The 19,358-nt window shown below is 37.2% G+C and overlaps 1 protein-coding gene and 1 pseudogene across 1 annotated transcript in view; both read left to right on the top strand.

Annotated features, from left to right (window-relative positions):
- Positions 1-11,409, top strand: part of LOC111151642 (DAZ interacting zinc finger protein 3) — a 104,339-nt gene extending 92,930 nt beyond the window's left edge. Inside the window, exons 28-32 of the mRNA XM_022509771.1 lie at positions 6,018-6,157; positions 7,449-7,569; positions 8,033-8,176; positions 8,264-8,365; positions 10,072-11,409. Of these exons, the coding sequence (XP_022365479.1) occupies positions 6,018-6,157; positions 7,449-7,569; positions 8,033-8,176; positions 8,264-8,365; positions 10,072-10,182 (618 nt within the window). The 3' untranslated portion in view covers positions 10,183-11,409. The remainder of the gene's footprint in view (positions 1-6,017; positions 6,158-7,448; positions 7,570-8,032; positions 8,177-8,263; positions 8,366-10,071) is intronic.
- A 3,154-nt stretch (positions 11,410-14,563) lies between these two features.
- LOC111146460 lies at positions 14,564-18,836 on the top strand (annotated as a pseudogene).
- Positions 18,837-19,358: the final 522 nt, after the last annotated feature.

The raw sequence follows: 19,358 nt of genomic DNA, 5'->3' as shown, positions 1-19,358 counted from the left end.
TCCCCCCGAAGTCTATCTTCCCGTCGCTTTGGATTCACTTCTCCGCCAGTCCTACCTTTCAGAAAGTGGTTGATTTTCTGTTTCTAGAATTGCTGTTCTTCTCTTCAATCTCCCGTTGGATTTGTAGGTGTTTCCTATCTTTAGATAAGCTATCTAGCTGATCTCCTGCTACCTGAAGTAGTCTCAGCCTGCTACTTCTCCACCATCTTGCTCCTCCCGAGGTAATAGAGAAATTTTAAATGACCAGGATTATTAGTTGTAATCAAAGTTGTAATGCAAAGGTGGTAAACATTTATTTAAAAAAAAATCTTCTCCTCGAAGACTGATGTTAAATATAATTAATGAAATATTCTCTAACTTGACTTTTCCATAATACATTCTCATCAGCTTTTTGTACCTATAAACACTCTACCTTTGAAATATTGTCAGATGGACTCATTTTTGTAGAGGCTGCCTCTGCAAACAAGTATGTATATAGGCCTTGCCATGTTAACTGATAACCACATCTTCTTATCCCCATGATCTCACAGTGTTGCTCATGTGGTTTACACCTGCACTTTTACATAAGGAGCTACATATATAAAACTATTGAAAACTTTAAAGTATCTCAGCCTCCTAGTACTACTTTCTGATTCCTTGGGAAAAGCTTGATACTGAGGCAAACCCAGGTTTCTGGGCAGTATTCTCCTCTGACTTAGTAGACTTTGTATGAGTTATTTCAGTAGCTATTAGTCATAGTTAATTTTTTATGAGTAATCTTATATTTGAAAATAACCTGTAGAACGTTAGGTAAAAGTTGTCATGTTTATAATTATCCTAGTAATCGGGTGAAAATATTCACTTGCTGATATTAATTAGAATCTTAAAGCTTCTAAGAAGAAACTGCCTTAAGATATGGCAAAACTTTGATGGTTTTTTGGATTGGAGGTGTCACTACAACTTCCACACCACTTTTCTCTGTAACATTCCTGAGACATTGGGCAGACATTCTAGTAGAAGTCTCGTCTTTATTTCTTTGAAAATTCAAACTTAGCATTAACTACTTTCATATTTAGAAAAATTATAAAAAAGCAGGGGCTGATATCGAAGAGGTTTCTGCTTATATTCTCCTCTAGGATTCTGATGGATTCCTGTCTACGTTGAGGTCTTTTATCCATTTTGAGTTTATGTTTGTGTATGGTGTAAGAGAATGGTCGAGTTTCATTCTTCTACATATAGCTGTCCAGTTTTCCCAGCACCATTTATTGAAGAAACTGTCTTTTTTCCACTGGATATTTTTTCCTGTTTTGTCGAAGATTATTTGACCATAGAGTTGAGGGTCCATATCTGGGCGCTCTTCTCTGTTCCACTGGTCTGTGTGCCTGTTTTTATGCCAGTACCATGCTGTCTTGGTGATCACAGCTTTGTAGTAAAGCTTGAAATCAGGTAACGTGATGCCCCCAGTTTATTTTTGTTTTTCAGCATTTCATTAGTGATTCGGGGTCTCTTCTGATTCCATACAAAATTTTGGATTATTTGCAGCTCTTTGAAAAATACTGGTGGAATTTTGATTGGAATGGCATTAAAAGTATAGATTGCTCTGGACAGTATAGACATTTTAACAATGTTTATTCTTCTGATCCAAGAGCATGGAATGGTCTTCCATCTTTTTGTGTCTTCTTCAATTTCTTTCATGAGTGTTCTGTAGTTCCTCGAGTACAGATCCTTTACCTCTTTGGTTAGGTTTATTCCCAGGTATCTTATGGTTCTTGGTGCTATAGTAAATGGAATCGATTCTCTAATTTCCCTTTCTGTATTTTCATTGTTAGTGTATAAGAAAGCCACTGATTTCTGTGCATTGACTTTGTATCCTGCCACATTGCTGAATTGTTGTATGAGTTCTAGTAGTTTGGGGGTGGAGTCTTATGGGTTTTTCATATAAAGAATCGTGTCATCTGTGAAGAGAGAGAGTTTGACTTCTTCATTGCCAATTTGAATACCTTTTATTTCTCTTTGTTGTCTGATTGCTCTTGCTAGGACTTCTAATACTATGTTGAACAAGAGTGGTGAGAGTGGGCATCCTTGTCGTGTTCCTGATCTCAACGGGAAGGCTGCAAGCTTTTTCCCACTGAGGATGATATTTGTTGTGGGTCTTTCATAGATAGATTTTATGAAGTTCAGGAATGTTCCCTCTATCCCTATACTTTGAAGCGTTTTAATCAGGAATGGATGCTGGATTTTGTTGAATGCTTTTTCTGCATCAATTGAGAGGACCATGTGGTTCTTCTCTCTTCTCTTATTAATTTGTTCTATCACATTGATTGATTTACGAATGTTGAACCATCCTTGTAGCCCAGGAATGAACCCACCTGGTCATGGTGGATAATCTTTTTAATGTGCTGTTGGATCCCGTTAGCTAGGATCTTGTTGAGAATCTTAGCATCCATATTCATCAGTGATATTGGTCAGAAATTCTCCTTTTTGGTAGGGTCTTTGCCTGGTTTGGGGATCAGGGTAATGCTGGCTTCATAGAAAGAGTCTGGAAATTTTCCTTCTGCTTCATTTTTTTGCAACAGCTTCAGGAGAATAGGTGTTATTTCTTCTTTGAAAGTTTGGTAGAATTCCCCAGGGAATCCATCAGGTCCTGGGCTCTTGTTTTTTAGGAGGTTTTTAATCACTGCTTCAATCTCGTTACTAGATACAGGTCTATTCAGGTTGTCAATTTCTTCCTGGTTCAATTTTGGGAGTTTATAGTTTTCCAGGAATGCATCCATTTCATCTAGGTTGCTTAACTTATTGGCATATAACTGTTGATAATAACTTCTGATGATTGTTTCTACTTCTTTGGTGTTAGTTGTGATCTCTCCCTTTTCATTCATAATTTTATTAATTTGGGCTTTCTCTCTTTTCTTTTGGATTTGTGTGGCCAGTGGTTTATCGATCTTATTGATTCTTTCAAAAAACCAGCTTCTATTTTCATTGATAGGTTCTACTGTATCTCTGGTTTCTACCCTCATTGATCTCAGCTCTAATCTTGATTATTTCCCTTCTTATGTGTGGAGTTGGTTTGATTTGTTGTTGATTCTCCAGTTCTTTAAGGTGTAGAGACAGCTGGTGTATTCTGGATTTTTCAGTTTTTTTGAGGGAGGCTTGGATGGCTATGTATTTCCCCCTTAGGACCGCCTTTGCTGTATCCCATAGGTTTTGGACTGAAGTGTCTTCATTCTCATTGGTTTCCATGAATTGTTTCAGTTCTTCTTTGATCTCCTGGTTGATCCAAGCATTCTTAAGCAAGGTGGTCTTTAGCTTCCAGGTGTTTGAGTTCCTTCGGAACTTTTCCTTGTGATTGAGCTCCAGTTTCAAGCCATCAGAATCCTAGAGGAGAATATAGGCAGTAACCTCTTCGATATCAGCCACAGCAACTTCTTTCAAGATATGTCTCCAAAGGCAAAGGAAACAAAAGCGAAAATGAACTTTTGGGACTTCATCAAAATCAAAAGCTTCTGCACAGCAAAGGAAACAGTCAACAAAACAAAGAGGCAACCCACGGAATGGGAGAAGATATTTGCAAATGACAGTACAGACAAAAGATTGATATCCAGGATCTATAAAGAACTCCTCAAACTCAACACACACAAAACAGATAATCATATCAAAAAATGGGCAGAAGATACGAACAGACACTTCTCCAATGAAGACATACAAATGGCTATCAGACACATGAAAAAATGTTCATCATCACTAGCCATCAGGGAGATTCAAATTAAAACCACATTGAGATACCACCTTACACCAGTTAGAATGGCCAAAATAAGCAAGACAGGAAACCACATGTGTTGGAGGGGATGTGGAGAAAGGGGAACCTTCTTACACTGTTGGTGAGAATGCAAGTTGGTGCAGCCTCTTTGGAGAACAGTGTGGAGATTCCTCAAGAAATTAAAAATAGAGCTTCCCTATGACCCTGCCATTGCACTACTGGGTATTAACCCCAAAGATACAGATGTCGTGAAAAGAAGGGCCATCTGTACCCCAATGTTTATAGCAGCAATGGCCACGGTCGCCAAACTGTGGAAAGAACCAAGATGCCCTTCAACGGACGAATGGATAAGGAAGATGTGGTCCATATACACTATGGAGTATTATGCCTCCATCAGAAAGGATGAATACCCAACTTTTGTAGCAACATGGACGGGACTGGCAGAGATTATGCTGAGTGAAATAAGTCAAGCAGAGAGTTAATTATCATATGGTTTCACTGATTTGTGGAGCATAACAAATAGCATGGAGGACAAGGGGAGTTAGAGAGGAGAAGGGAGTTGAGGGAAATTGGAAGGGGAGGTGAACCATGAGAGACTATGGACTCTGAAAAACAATCTGAGGGTTTTGAAGGGGCGGGGGGTGGGAGGTTGGGGGAACCAGGTGGTGGGTATTGGAGAGGGCACGGATTGCATGGAGCACTGGGTGTGGTGCAAAAACAATGAATACTGTTATGCTGAAAATAAATTAAAAAAAAAAAAAAAGACCTAAAAAAAAATGTCATGTACTAGCAGTATCTGTTAGCATTCATTGAATGTTTAGTGTGCCCCCTTACGTTTGCCATCTTCTCATGTGATGAAGTTGGGTTTTGAAAGTTGTTTTGGTCTATTTTCTTTGAGCATAAATGAAGTGCAGCATTTTTTGGTTTGAAGCAGGTAAGAGACAATATGTTGCTCATTTACTTTTATCCCCACTGTCATAATTTCAAGGCCAGGCTTTCCATATGGTACAGCAACCAACCAAGTGAGCCACCTTCACACCATCAGACTATATCTAACCAATAAATTAGTAAATCTTTAAAAAAAAAAAAAAAAAAAAAAACCTGGGGCGCCTGGGTGGCTCAGTGGGTTAAAGCCTCTGCCTTCGGCTCGGGTCATGATCTCAGGGTCCTGGGATCGAGCCCTACATCAGGCTCCCTGCTTAGTGGGGAGCCTGCTTCCCCCCACTACCGCCTGCCTCTCTGTCTACTTGTGATCTCTGTCAAATAAATAAATAAAATCTTTAAAAAAAATTAAAAAAGCAAATAACATAGAATATATCAAGTAGAAAGTAAAATTATCCTGCAACTGAATCCTTGGAAATAATCACTGTTTACAGATTGTTTATAACTTGAGACCTTTTTCTATGCACATATATTCGGGTTAAGTCTCTGCCTTCAGCTCAGATCACAATCTCAGTGTCCTGGGATTGAGCCCTGCATCGGCCTCTCTGCTCAGCAGGGAGCCTGCTTCCTCCTCTCTCTCTGCCTGCCTCTCTGCCTACTTGTGATCTCTCTTTCTGTCAAATAAATAAGTAAATAAAATCTTTTTAAAAAATTTAATATAAAAATGAGTCATACCATAAATACTATACCACAGACTTTTTTAAAATGAAACATTTCATGGACATCTCATACTCCAATATATAGATCTGTTCTTAAGGACTGATTGGTTATGCTGTAATTCCCCTATTGGCAGACTAGGTTATTTCTAGTTTCTTAAAATAACAGCAATAAACACTCTCTCTTTTTTTTTTTTTCCATTTTATTTTATTTTATTTCTTTTCCGTGTTCCAAAATTCATTGTTTATGCACCACACCCAGTGCTCCATGCAATACCCACCACCAGGCTCACCCACCCCCCACCCCCCTCCCCTCCAAAACCCTGTTTGTTTCTGAGTCCACAGTCTCTCATGGTTTGTCTCCACCTCCAATTTCCTCCAATTTCCCCTCCAATTTCCTCCAGCTTCTCCTCTGCATCTCCCAGTGTCCTCCGTGTTATTCCTTATGCTCTGTATTTCTATACATTTGCAATTACTGAAACTAACATGTCCCCTTTTTACAAATAAGGTAATTATAAAAAATAAATATTATTATGCTAGTTAAATAAAACTCCAAAAGGGGAATGTGTAGGTCAGTATTCCTCTTCATTCTACCCATTTTCTGAAGTATGGAAATACTGTGTTGTCATGGAATGTTACTTCCTAATAACTGAAGCTGATGGTTATAACTGTGCTCCTTACAGATGACTGGTATAGCCTGGACTGTGCCGGCACCTGCGGGAGAGGCTTTGTCTCCCAGTGCAGGTCTGGGAAGTGATCCCCCCGTGATGAATTGGGACAGGATTACAGACAGGCTGAAAACTGCTTTTCCACAACAAACCAGGTATCTTAATTTTTATTTAGTTGTGAGTACAGATCATACTCTACAGTTTCCATAACCGTAATTAGGACAGTGAAACAAATACAAATACACAAATATATTATCTTAACATGGCCTTGGTAAGGAAAATGAAATTTAAACGAATAGTGCTCAATATAAATGCCAAACCTCTTCACTAAATTTATTAGTCTCAAGTTATGAGAGAATAAGTTTTTAAATTTAGGTTTGCTCCTTTATTAAAAGTACAGCAAATCATAAACCTATCCAATTTTAATGCTACCAGCTGCAATAATTATCTTAATAACCTCTTTCCAAAGTGAATTTTAAATTGTATGCTCTACAAGCCCAAACATCAGATTTTACCCTCCTATTTCCTTAATGTTATTAAGGGCTCTTAGGTTTTGTTAGCGAACACAGTTAAATGCAAGAAACAATGATTTTACTGTGCTTTTCACAGTGCTGATTTTAGCAGAAAGATATTTAATGTTTCTTCTCCAGAAATGAAGTTTTTTTATCTTTACTTTTGTATTCAAGGAAATTAGTTTTTAACCAATATTTTCACATGAAGCCTAATACTTTTATTTAATGGACATAATGTTTTGCTTCAGGATTGGATTATGGTTTTATAAATATAGTGAATAGCTAATGAAAATAGAAAAGTAATACAGTTGTTATATATATGTATGAAATGAATAGTAAATCAAAGGTAGTTTTACAAGGCTGATGACCTGACACTTCATTTGGGAAAGAAACTATTTCATTTTGCTCTCTCCTACCAAAAAACACATTCAGAGGCTTTGGGTCAGGGGACTTTGAGCACTGAAAGAGAAGAAAAAGAACATATTGATTAATTGTATGATAAAGAAGCCTAGAAATATTTTAATGTGTCTTTTAGCTTTTCTGTTGTGTAATCTTTGTTTTGTTTGAGTTTTACAAATGTATAATTATTAACATAGAAAAGAGACAGACCTATAGTAACATAGTTAAAAAGGAGTATTTTAGTCATAATTAAAAGCAAAGACACAATAAAAGAGCTCAGTACATAAGTAAGTAGGTAACAAACTCAGTTTTCATACAAGCTTTCAAAAACAGTTAAACTTTCTTTTTGGAAAGAATACTTTAGGATTTTTGTTTTGGTATAATATAAATGTAAATAGATGTTAGCTCAGCTCTAAAGGGCCACGTCTATATGCTGCTACATATCATATAATGGGATTTTGTGCTTTGTGTAGGGGGCACACCCTCAAGGCAGTAGGTAAAAAATCACCACTGCTCTTTCCTTGATCTCTCCTAGAAAGGAGCTCACGGATTTCTTACGAAAATTGAAGGACATTCATGGGAAGTCCTTATCTGGACTGACATTTGATGAAATTGTGTACAAGATTTCCCAATTTATTGATCCCAAGATATCACAGGTAAAAACAAAAAACCTATACCTCCCCGCCCTTCTGCGTAGTAGTGAGTGGTCTTAATTATGTTTATAACATGTCTATAAATCAATAACCTGTAATCATATTAAATTGTCTATTAACAGTTCAACTTCAACTTAACAAATGGCATAGGAAGTCTTTTTGAAATACTACCTGATCATTCTGTTAAAACTGACCCTCTTGAAATTTCTTCCAGGTTGCTTTCACTCTAAAGGAAGACCTCTTTTCTAATTTTAAAGAGTATATAATATTTTTTTTCTTAACCTGGCTCTGAGTATACAAGTAATATTGCTAATGTTTTGTTTTCAAGATTTCTTGTGCATTTAATTGACTTTATACCCTTTTGCTAATTCTCACTGTACCCCTGTAACCCATTTTCTGTGCTATTCTATTAGTTTTCCCTGTTTTAAAACACTTCTGAAAAAAAGTGTAATGTTCTTGTTTTCAGAGTCAAGGAAAATCTGTGCCGAATGGTAACTGTGTTTCACCCAGCCACACACCTTCACAGTCTACTGCTGCCCAGCCCCCAAAACCAGCCTGGAGGCCCCTCAGTTCACAAGGGCCTGCCTCATGGGAAGGAGCCAATAATTTGGTGAGATTGAGACTGTTGATTCTAAGTACATTTAAATTTGAGGGGGGAAAAATGAGCTAAGTTGAACCTTATGTGTATTTTCCCTAGGATGATGAGGAGGAAGAAGAGGAGCCTTGTGTGATCTGTCATGAGAATCTCTCTCCAGAAAACCTCTCTGTTTTGCCTTGTGCTCACAAATTCCATTCTCAGGTAACTCTTTAAACTTATCTTTTTTTATTTTCTTACTTTTAAATTTTACTGATTTTTTTCAGTTAAAAAATGGTCATTTCAATGCCAGTTTAATATAGAGAAGTATATGAAATAGTAGAAAAATGACCTATACAACTATCCTGAAACCTCAAAATTCAGAGTAAGGTTAATATAGTTAGACAATTAAAAATTCAAACAGTACTAATAGATATGTAATGAAAGTCTAGCTTTTTTCTTCTTTTTTTAAAGAAATCTACCTTTTTAAATATCTTGCCGTTAAATCAGTTAAGCAAGATTCATGCTGCCTTACTTGAAATCATATGCATGTATCATCAGATATTGCTGTAGCATGAGTTCCACAGACTATAACTTGGGGCATTGGAGTACCACACAGAAATATTTACACTGTTTTCACCATACCTAGCCCCAGTTTGTACGGTGCTTTCTCAGATCTCCATACACCTTACAGGACAAGAGGAGACAATGATGAGATTGAAATAGTACGGAGTAATTCCCTTGACTAGAAATGGAAGGAATGTTAATTGACAGAGCAATTCAATGGCAGTTTAGCAACAGTGTCACTTCATCCTGATTTGCTATAAATAATGGATAGTGTCCTTTTGTCTCCATGTACTGATGGCACCCTACCATTATAAAGCATAAGATTTACCTTAACAGGCTGTCTGGGCTCTTGTATTTGCTCTTTAGATGCTCAGGTTTCAGTTTTGATGTTAGAAAAATAGGAGACTGGCATATCTTTTGTTGATTCTTGGCATTTTTAAGTGCTGGTGTTGTTGCTGTACAAATGCTATCGATAGACAATTTATGATCCAAGTCTTCTGGTGCAAAGATGTAATTTGACCCAGGAAAAGATAATCTTACATAAGAAAGTCTCAGGAAATGAATAGTAGCCAGCTCATTCAAACCATATCTGTAAAATGCGATTTCAAAGATATGTGATACCTACTACAGAATTATATTTTCTATCTATTCTGATATGAAGAAATAGACACAGAATGGCTAATCCCAAAAGATCAAGAAAGATACTTAGTCATTTGAAGTGGGTTCATGAAACTTACTGTTTTTGCCATTGCCCATAGAATAGAAAGCAGGTAACCGATTCAGGTTACCTTTTAGGGTTACAGTTAGTGGCCCTAATATATAGGCCTATTCTCAATCCTCTCTCACCTGATCTTGCTCTCATTATTTATACAGGTAAAATGGATTTGTTTTGGGAGAGTTAGTATTCAAGCAAATGACATAACAGCTCATAGCCCAAGAGTACTATCATTGTTATCAAAGAGCCATCTGAAAAGTATATCTATTATCTAGGGATTTTAACTTCAAAACACCATAGACAATACAGAGCATTGGTGACTTTTGTATGTTATTTTTTCTAGATTATACATGAGAACAATATATAATAAAGTAGAGGAAAAATATGTAGCAGATTTCCTCAGCCTTCTTGTTAGGAAGAATTGCAAAGTCATCCTGAAAATTAGGGCTGGGGAAAGGATCCTAATCCAAAAAACTTGCTGAAAGGTGTTCTGCTGTTACCAGCTATATTACTCAGTGAATCACAGAGAAGGTGCCATTACTGAGTAGTTGGCTTGGCAATTTACTAGAAAATAACTGATTATATAGAGTAAAAGTTGCCTCTTCTAGGCTAAATCAGAGAGACTGACATGAATATTTTTGCTCCTTAGTGCATTAGACCTTGGCTGATGCAACAGGGGACATGCCCAACCTGCAGACTCCATGTTTTGTTACCAGAAGAATTTCCGGGTCACCCCAGCCGGCACTTGCCAAAGATCTGATCCAAGGGGATGATTATGCAAAGGAAGTTCAGTTATCAGATTCCAGAATTTAGTTTTGCCTTTTATTATGAGCTGATAGTGTGAATGGTGTAAAGCAGTGTGCGCTTTGTACAAAAAAGAAGCTAGCTAATCTCATCAAAGCTGCCGCCAAAGAGGACAGGACCCATTTTCAGGACTTAGAGCTGAACTGAAAGGGATAAAATTTTAAAAGTTACATTACATTTGCCCTTATATTAGTAAGCATTTTCTTACAATGTAAACATCATTGTTAGCACATATCTTACGATGTTTTTGTCTTTTTCCTTCTTATTCCACTTATCCTTTATTGTCTCTCAATATATGCTATATCTTAATTTCCTGAAATCGATTTAAGAGGAAAAGTAGAATAGCAAACAGGAACATTCCAGATTTTATTTTTTCTTTCAAGTTTTTAAACTGCTTACAAAGTACACAACTGAATTATTTAAACTTCATCCTTATCTTCCCTTCTAAATATGGCCTCTAAATATGTGCCCATGAAGAGATTATGAGCTACTTGAGGTTGTGGACCATACAGTGGTGTGTTGGAGCTTAGCTAATAATAGTTTGTGAGAAGTGACTGTTGAAGTTTCAGGAATTTTGTGAGCCAGTGATCGAATTGTTCTTAGTTTGAAATCTGCATAGTGGGAGTATTTACACCATAGAAATTTGTAAATGTTATTAAGTCAGGGTTTCTCTTCCCAAGAACTTGTTGTTAAACATTTGCCAGTACGCCACTGGGACCGTGTCTGATCCTCCTATGTGTTCTTGATGCCATGCATAGTAGGTGTAGCATAAATATTCCCAGAATCAAATCAGGAAATAGAAATGAGTTAATGTGTAAATTAAGTCACTTGCTCAGTTGAATAATTGAGATATTATGTTCATTTGTGAACATTGTCATTGGATCTTACACTTGAAGGATTTTTTTTTCTGCCTTAAAAGTTTCTTAATTTCACTTTGTCATGCTGCAGGGTGTGGGGTACTGTTTGTATGTAGATGCTTCTTATGACAAAGTTAACATTTACCGGGCTAAGCTGCAATCTAAAGCTTGTCAGTAGGAACTTACTTAGAGGTCAAAAACCTATTTTGAAAATAGTATTGTATAAATGCTGTAAGTGTTGTACATGTCTCTAAAAAAATCTAAATTCAGTTACCATGTAAGATGTTATTTGGTTCACATTTGTTTCCATAAATTAATGAAAATGAGACTGTGAATAAGTGTTTTTGACTCTATTTTATCTGTATATTTAAGTGTAAATGTATCTTGAAGTTACTTTAAATCTCTATTTAAAACTGCTATTTCTGTAATTGTATGCTAAATGTTTTCTTCTGTAATGACAATAGACTGGAAAATGTGGAGGAAAATATCCAAAAAAAAAAAAAAAAAAAAAAAGGAAGGCAGTCTTCTAAGACACTTAAAATGCCATGAATGTCTCAGAATTGAAAAATTCAGAAATTATAAAGCCTTCAATAATTATCTTGTCTAACTCCTTGAGGTCATGGTCTTATAGCAAACTATCTTGTAAAACAATTGTTTCTTAGTTTGTTTACATCAATGATTTCACTTCCATGTGGGAAAGATTTTATCTGTATATAAGCTTAAATGTATCCTGAAACTATTTTAAATCTGTTTAAAACATCTATATCTGTGTTTTTGTTTTTTGTTTTTTTTTCTGTTATGACAAAGAGTAGGAAAATACCCAAGAAGGCAGTCATGGAGACTTGTAGAATCATAGAATGTCAGAACTTATGGGGTCTTTAATGATCCACTAGACTCATAAGTACATCATGCCTACGATCACATGGTCAGTTAGTGGCTGGGCCAGTCCTAATTCTTTAAGGTCCTGGCACTTGGTCACATGCTTTCTACACAAAATCAGGCTGTAAGGTTTTTATCGGTAGTGATCCTGCTGTTCTTGGATCTAAGGATAGGGCCTGAGGACTCAACACAGTAGCTGATATGAAGTGAGAAGGTAGTAGGATTGTACTTTTGAAAGTGATGTCCAATTCTGCAGCTACTAAAGATAATGGGATTGTTTTATTTTTTACTGATGTGCAAACAATACTGTCAATCCTGTGGCTGCTGACAAATCTAGAACCCCATTCTTCCCAGAAATGCAATGAGGCAATATTTATCTCAAAAACAATCTATATAAACATCTAGTGATATCATTGCAGCTGTTGTAAAAGGATATATCTTGTAATGTTTTCCCTCAAATTTATTTTGTCCATATATATGTATAATACTTGCCAGCTATTACGAGATAATTTCAAATGTGTTTGTTACCTCATTTGATCCACTGACAATTCTAAAGTGCATGTTTAGTGGATGTTCCTTAAAGGATGATAAAACTAAGGCCCAAGTAAGAAAAATAATTTATCCAAGGTTATAACCACAGAGTGGCATTTTGGGATTTTAATGCAGATCTTCTGTCCCTTAGCAGTGTTCTCTTCTAGTACCTAAGAGCCATATCCCCATTTTGGATTGACTTTCTGCAAACAAGAAAAGTAGTTTTTTTCTTCCTTGTAAATACTTGTCAAAATAAAATGAAACATATTCTTTTTTTTTTTTTTTAAGATTTTATTTATTTATTTGACAGACAGAGATCACAAGTAGGCAGAGAGGCAGGCAGAGAGGAAGGGAAGTAGGCTCCCCACTGAGCAGAGAGCCTTACGTGGGGCTCGATCCCAGGACCCTGAGATCATGACCTGAGCCAAAGGCAGAGGCTTTAACCCACTGAGCCACCCAGGTGCCCCGAAAATGAAACAGGTTCTAAACCTACTTATTTTTTTGGACTAGGGGCATGGTATTGAGTATATAAAAAATACATACTGACTTTTCCTTCAGATTCTTGGTTTGTTTGGGATGGTTCCAATTAATGCCTATTGTTTTGACATAATAGTGCCCCCTCTCACAGCAGTGCCCCAGTCTTGATGATGAATTATATCTATAGTTAATTCAGGGAAGATGAGCTTAATATTTTTACCAGATTCAAATTTAGTAAGAATTTTCTACATTTTTAAAAGGTTCCTGAGATGTGTTATCAATCACATGGCCTCTTGGGTAAGACTTCTAGAACTACAGTAGCTAAGGAATATGATGTATAGCCAGATGAAAATAACAAATAGTTAATAATAGTAGGCAGGTTTTCAGTTAATGGACTCCTGTTAATTATGGATCTTGGACCACATCACATTTACCTGCTCTGTTTATAAACAATACATATTCCAAGAAGCCGTTTGGGAATCTACATTTGGAATGAGCATGCCAGGTATTCTGAAGCATGCTAAAATTTGAAAATTGTTGGGTGTAGAAGAAAGTGGCTTTCTCAGGCAGATCTATGTTTGAATTGTTGAACCCCCATCTTTGGAATTTTGTGAAATCATGAACTACTTTTACCAATCAAAACTTTTGTAAAATGGGGAAAAAGACTACTTGCCTGACAGAGTTAGTGTTCTTAAATGAACTTTATTAGTCTTCATTTCCAAAGTAGCAAACTTTCCATTAGTCATTCAACATGTTGGAATTCACTCCTTGATAAAATCCTAAAAGTTCTTTTACCCTCAACTACCCTTGTTAAAATTAGGAGAGAAAATTCAGGGAAGATGGCAGAGTAGGAGACTGAGCTCACCTCATCCCACAGACCGCTAAGATAACAGCTGTACCTATGCAACTACTTCTGAAAATGACTTGATGACTGGCAGAACAGACCTTTCATAGTCAATTGTAAAGAGGCCACATGAAAAAGGGTAGGTGGGAGGAGTGGGAAAATGGTTGGGAACCAAAACCCCTGTGAAACTAACCACAAATGGGAGGGACACCACAAGCATGGAGAAGAAAAAAGGATCAGAGTTCACACCATGCACCCCTGGAACAGAGGACCCACATTGGGAAGGCAAGTGCCCATAACATATGGTCTTGAAAACCAGTGGGGTTTAACTCCAGGAGCTTTTAAAATCAGCAGGGCTTAGCATACTTTTAAGATTAGCCACCTTAAGTCTCGGAGAGCAGAAGGGCAAGGAAACTGATTCTCTGCCCATAACCAGCTTAATAACTCACCCAAGACAGCAGAAAAGCTGCATTTGAAAAGAGCCTTGGGTATACGTAAAGGACATTAATTTACTAATTTCAGAATGTGCACTGGAAGGACAGGGATCCTCATGAGATTTTGCCAGGAAAAAACAACAACAACAATGACGACAACAACAAAAAAAACCTGGCAGCCACCTTTCTCTTCTCCAGCCAGGAAACTCACACTTGTGTGAGCCAGTGTTAACACTTTCCACCTCTCTCCACCACACTGTCCACCCTGCCATCGGGTTTCCCTACAGATTCACCTCATCTAATCCATCTGCCTCAATGGGCATCCCACACCCTGTAATCCCCACTGACCAGGATCAGCGATACTCCAAAGTGACTCCTGCCTTGAGGAGTTGGGGAGATAACCCCACACACCAGTGTGCCCAGTTTCACCAACTGATCCTCTTAGCTGGCTGCGCAGGAAGCAAACTCACCACTTTTACACCTGTAGCTATGGCAGAGAGGCTAACTGCAGCTGCTTAATCTGACCGCAGCCCACTAATGAAAGCCTCTCAGTTGGCCTTGCAGGGAGCAAGCCCCGCCTTTTGGTGTGCCTGCAACTGGCAGAGAGGCTAACTGCAGCCAGCTACCCTGACTGCCAACACTATCCAACACGGTGGCCTTCAGAGGCCTCTCATCAGTACAGGGACCAAACCCTGCCCAGTGTGCTCACAGCAGTCATTGGCTCATTGCAGCAGGCTGAGATAAAGTGGATTAGCCACAAAAGCAGGGCAAAAGCAGCCCACATAAGAGACACCACTGCTGTGCCTGGTTCTAATGATTAGGGATCATTTGGACCACAGGACCTCTTCTACACAAGGACACTACCTTCAAGACAAGGAGATGGAGATGACCTAATACATAGAAACAAAGTTAAGCAAAATGAGACAGAGGAATATGTGCCAGCTGAAAAAATAAGACAATAGAGAAAAGAACAAAATGTTACTGAGATAAGCAATATGGGTATTAGGGAGAGCACGTATTGCCCAGAGCACTGGGTGTTATATGTAAATAATGAATCTTGGAACACTACGTCAAAAACTAATGACAATACAGTATGGTGACTAAAATAATAAAAAAATAAATAAAGCTCTAATTTTACAAAGGTGAGGGAAAAAAAAGAACAGCACAGAGGACTTTAGGGGAAGGAGAGAAAATTGAAGGGGGGGAATCAAAGGGGGAGATGAACCATGTGAGACTCTGGACTCCAGGAAACAAACTGAGGGTTATGGAGGGGAGGGAGATGATGTGATGGGGTAACATAGGAATGGGTATTAAAGAGGCCACACGTGATGAGCACTGGGTGTTATATGCAACTAATGAATCATTGAACACTACATTGAAAACTAATGATGTACTATATGTTGGTAGCTGAACATAATAAAAATTTTATGGAGTATTATGCCTCCATCAGAAAGGATGAATACCCAACTTTTGTAGCAACATGGATGGGACTGGAAGAGATTATGCTGAGTGAAATAAGTCAAGCAGAGAGAGTCAATTATCATATGGTTTCACTTATTTGTGGAGCATAACAAATAACATGGAGAACATGGGGAGATGAAGAGGAGAAGGGAGTTGAGGGAAATTGGAAGGGGAGGTGAACCATGAGAGACTATGGACTCTGAAAAACAACCTGAGGGTTTTGAAGGGGTGGGGGGTGGGGAGCTGGGGGAGCCAGGTGGTGGGTATTAAGGAGGGCACGGATTGCATGGAACACTGGGTGTGGTGCAAAAACAATGAATACTGTTACGCTGAAAAGAAATAAAAAATTAATTAAATAAAATAAATTAAAAAATGAGTTAAAAACCTAAAAAAAAAAAATCCTTAGCAACTCAATCCAGCTAAAAAATCTGCACAAAACACCACTATTGTATTCAGCTGTAGAAAATGTTAATTTTATTATCTCAGTTGTTTTTGTACTGTTTTAATGTTGGAGGTTTATATGCTCATAAAAGTTTTGAAAAGTTTTCCCAGTAGAAAAGAAATAAAAGATCTGCAAATTTGAAAATAAATAAATAAATAAATAAAAATAAAAATAAAAATTTTAAAGCAATATGTCTGATAAAGAATGCAAAGTAATGTTCATAAATGGTCATAGTTAATGGACTTTAAAATGTTTATACTCAGTAAGAACTTCAGCAAATAGAAAATGAGAAAGTAAGAGATGAATTCAATAACAAATTAAAACTACAGTAGAGGGAATAACAGCAGATTAGAGTATGCAGAGGAATGAATCAGGATTCTGGAAGACAGGAAAATCAAAAGCAAATAAGCTGAACAGCATAAAGGAAAAAAATTAAAAATGAGAATAAGTTGATTCAGTAAATTTGCAGAATACAAAATTAACATACAGAATCAAAGCAGAAAAAGAAATTGAGAAAATAATCCCATTTGTAATTACATCAAAAAGAATAAAATACCTAGGAATAAACTTAACCAAGGAGGTAAAGACCTGTACTCTCAAAACCATAAAACATTGATGAAAAAAAAAAATTGAAGATGGCACAAATGGAAATATATCCCATAACAATGGATTAAAAGAATTTGTATTGCTAAAATGTCAATAATACCCAAAGCAATCACAACCTTGGGAAGAAACCAACAGGATTTTCCACAGAACCAAAATACTACTAAAATTTGTATGAAGCCAAAAAAGATCCCCAAATAGCCAAAGCAATCTTGAGAGAGAAGAATAATGCTAGAGATATCACAATCCTAGATTTCAAGATATATGCTACAGATCTATAATAATTAAAGCAGTATGGCACACACACACACACAAAAAAAATAGACACATAGATCAGTAGAACAGAGAGCCCAGAAATAAACCAACATTTACATGGTCAATCTACAACAAAGGAGGCAAGAATATACAGTGGGAAAAAGTTTCTTCAATAAATGGTGTTGGGAAAACTGGACCACTTCTTTATACCCTACACAAAAAAAAACTCAAAGTAGATTAAAGACCTAAGTGTGAGACCTGAAATCATAAAACTTGTAGAAGAAAATGTATGCATTTTCTCTTTGATATCAGCCTCAGCAACATTTTCTAGACATCTCTCTAAGGCAAAGGAAACAAAAGCAACAATGAACTATTGGGACTAACAACAAAATTTGCCTGATTTCAAGCTTTACTACAAAGCTTTGATCACCAGGACAACATGGTACTGGCACAAAAACAGATACATAGACCAATAGAACAGAGTAGAGAGCCCAAATATGGACCCTCAACTCTATGGTCAAATAATCTTCGACAAAGCAGGAAAAAATATCCAGTGGAAAAAAGACAGTCTCTTCAATTAATGGTGCTGGGAAAATTGGACAGCTATGTACAGAAAAATGAAACTTGACCATTCTCTTACACCATACACAAAAATAAACTCGAAATGGATAAAAGACCTCAACGTGAGGCAGGAATCAATCAGAATCCTAGAAGAGAACATAGGCAGTAACCTCTTTGACATCGGCCACAGCAACTTCAAGACATGTCTTCAAAGGCAAAGGAAACAAAAGCGAAAATGAACTTTTGGGATTTCATCAAGATCAAAAGCTTCTGCACAGCAAAGGAAAGAGTCAACAAAACAAAGAGGCAACCCACGGAATGGAAGAAGATATTCTCAAATGACACCGCAGACAAAGGGCTGATATCAAGATCTATAAAGAACTCCTCAAACTCAACGCACACAAAACAGATAATCATGTCAAAAAATGGGCAGAAGACATGAACAGACAGTTCTCCAAAGAAAGCATACAAATGGCTAACAGACACATGAAAAAAATGTTCATCATCATTAGCCATCAGGCAGACTCAAATCAAAACCACATGGAGATACCACTTTATACCAGTTAGAATGGCCAAATTTAACAAGACAGTAAACTGCACTTGTAATATTGTAATAACATTGTATGGTGACAGTGACTGCAATGATCACAGTGGGTATCATGTATAGAATTCTTGAATCAATGTTGTACACCTGAAACTAAATACAACATTGTATGTTAATTACACCTCAAAAAATAAGAAGACAAATAAAACTAATATAACTATTAGTCCTAATTCCAGGCCCAGGTGGTGACCAGAGAATTCCAGAAGAGCTTTCTCATGCCTGACTGGCTATATATCAGACTGGCCGGACTCACCATCAATGTCCAGACTATTGCCCAGTGCCTCAAGTTCTGGATGAACCTGTATGAGCTAAGGTATGGTTGGCAGATCAAGCCTTATATCCTCATGAGTATAGTGGTTAACCTCCTCTGAGAAACAGTTGGCCAATACTACACTTTGGGTTGGTCCCAACGATCTTTAAGCCTTTCATTGCTCTCTACATCTCATCAGCTGCCCCATGGTGACTGACAACTTTGTGGTCAGCAGCATGTGCAGTAAACGAATGGAGTCAAACATGAATCCAGAGCACTTGCTTGAAACCATATCACAAGACATGCTGAATGTGTGGACCAGGATGCAGTGTGAGGCATGGGAGTCATTGTTCACATTTACCCTTTTGAAAAGGACAAAATCACCACCAAGAGACTGAAAGCCCAAAGGGACTTATTTTCAATCCCCAGACCCCACTCAAAAAAAAAAAAAAAAAAAGTTTTCTTACACATATGCACACATACACACACACACACACACACACACACACACACACACACACCTTACATCACACAAAAATTAACTCAAAATGATTAAAGACTTGAAGACCTAAAACCAAAACACTCTAAGAAAACAAAGGCAATAAGCTCCTTGACACTGATTTTGTCAATGAATATTTTTATCTGACACCAAAAGCAAAGGCAACAAAAGTAAAAACAAGTGGGAGTACATGAAACCAGAAATCTTCTGCAGGGCAAGGGAAACCATCAACATAATGAAAAGGCAACAAACTGAATGGGAGAAGATATTTGCAAATCACATATCTGCTAAGGAACTACTATTCAAAACATATAAAGAACTTATACAACTCAAAAAAACAAAAACCAAACAATTAAAAATTGGCAGAGAATCTGAACAGACACTTTTCTAAACAAGACATACAGATATCCAACAGGTACATGAAGATATGGTAAA

Source organism: Enhydra lutris, unplaced genomic scaffold (genome assembly GCF_002288905.1).
Source record: "Enhydra lutris kenyoni isolate GAN:26980312 unplaced genomic scaffold, ASM228890v2 scaffoldscaffold2, whole genome shotgun sequence".
Lineage (NCBI taxonomy): Eukaryota > Metazoa > Chordata > Mammalia > Carnivora > Mustelidae > Enhydra > Enhydra lutris.
This window is presented reverse-complemented; position numbering and strand designations above follow the sequence as displayed.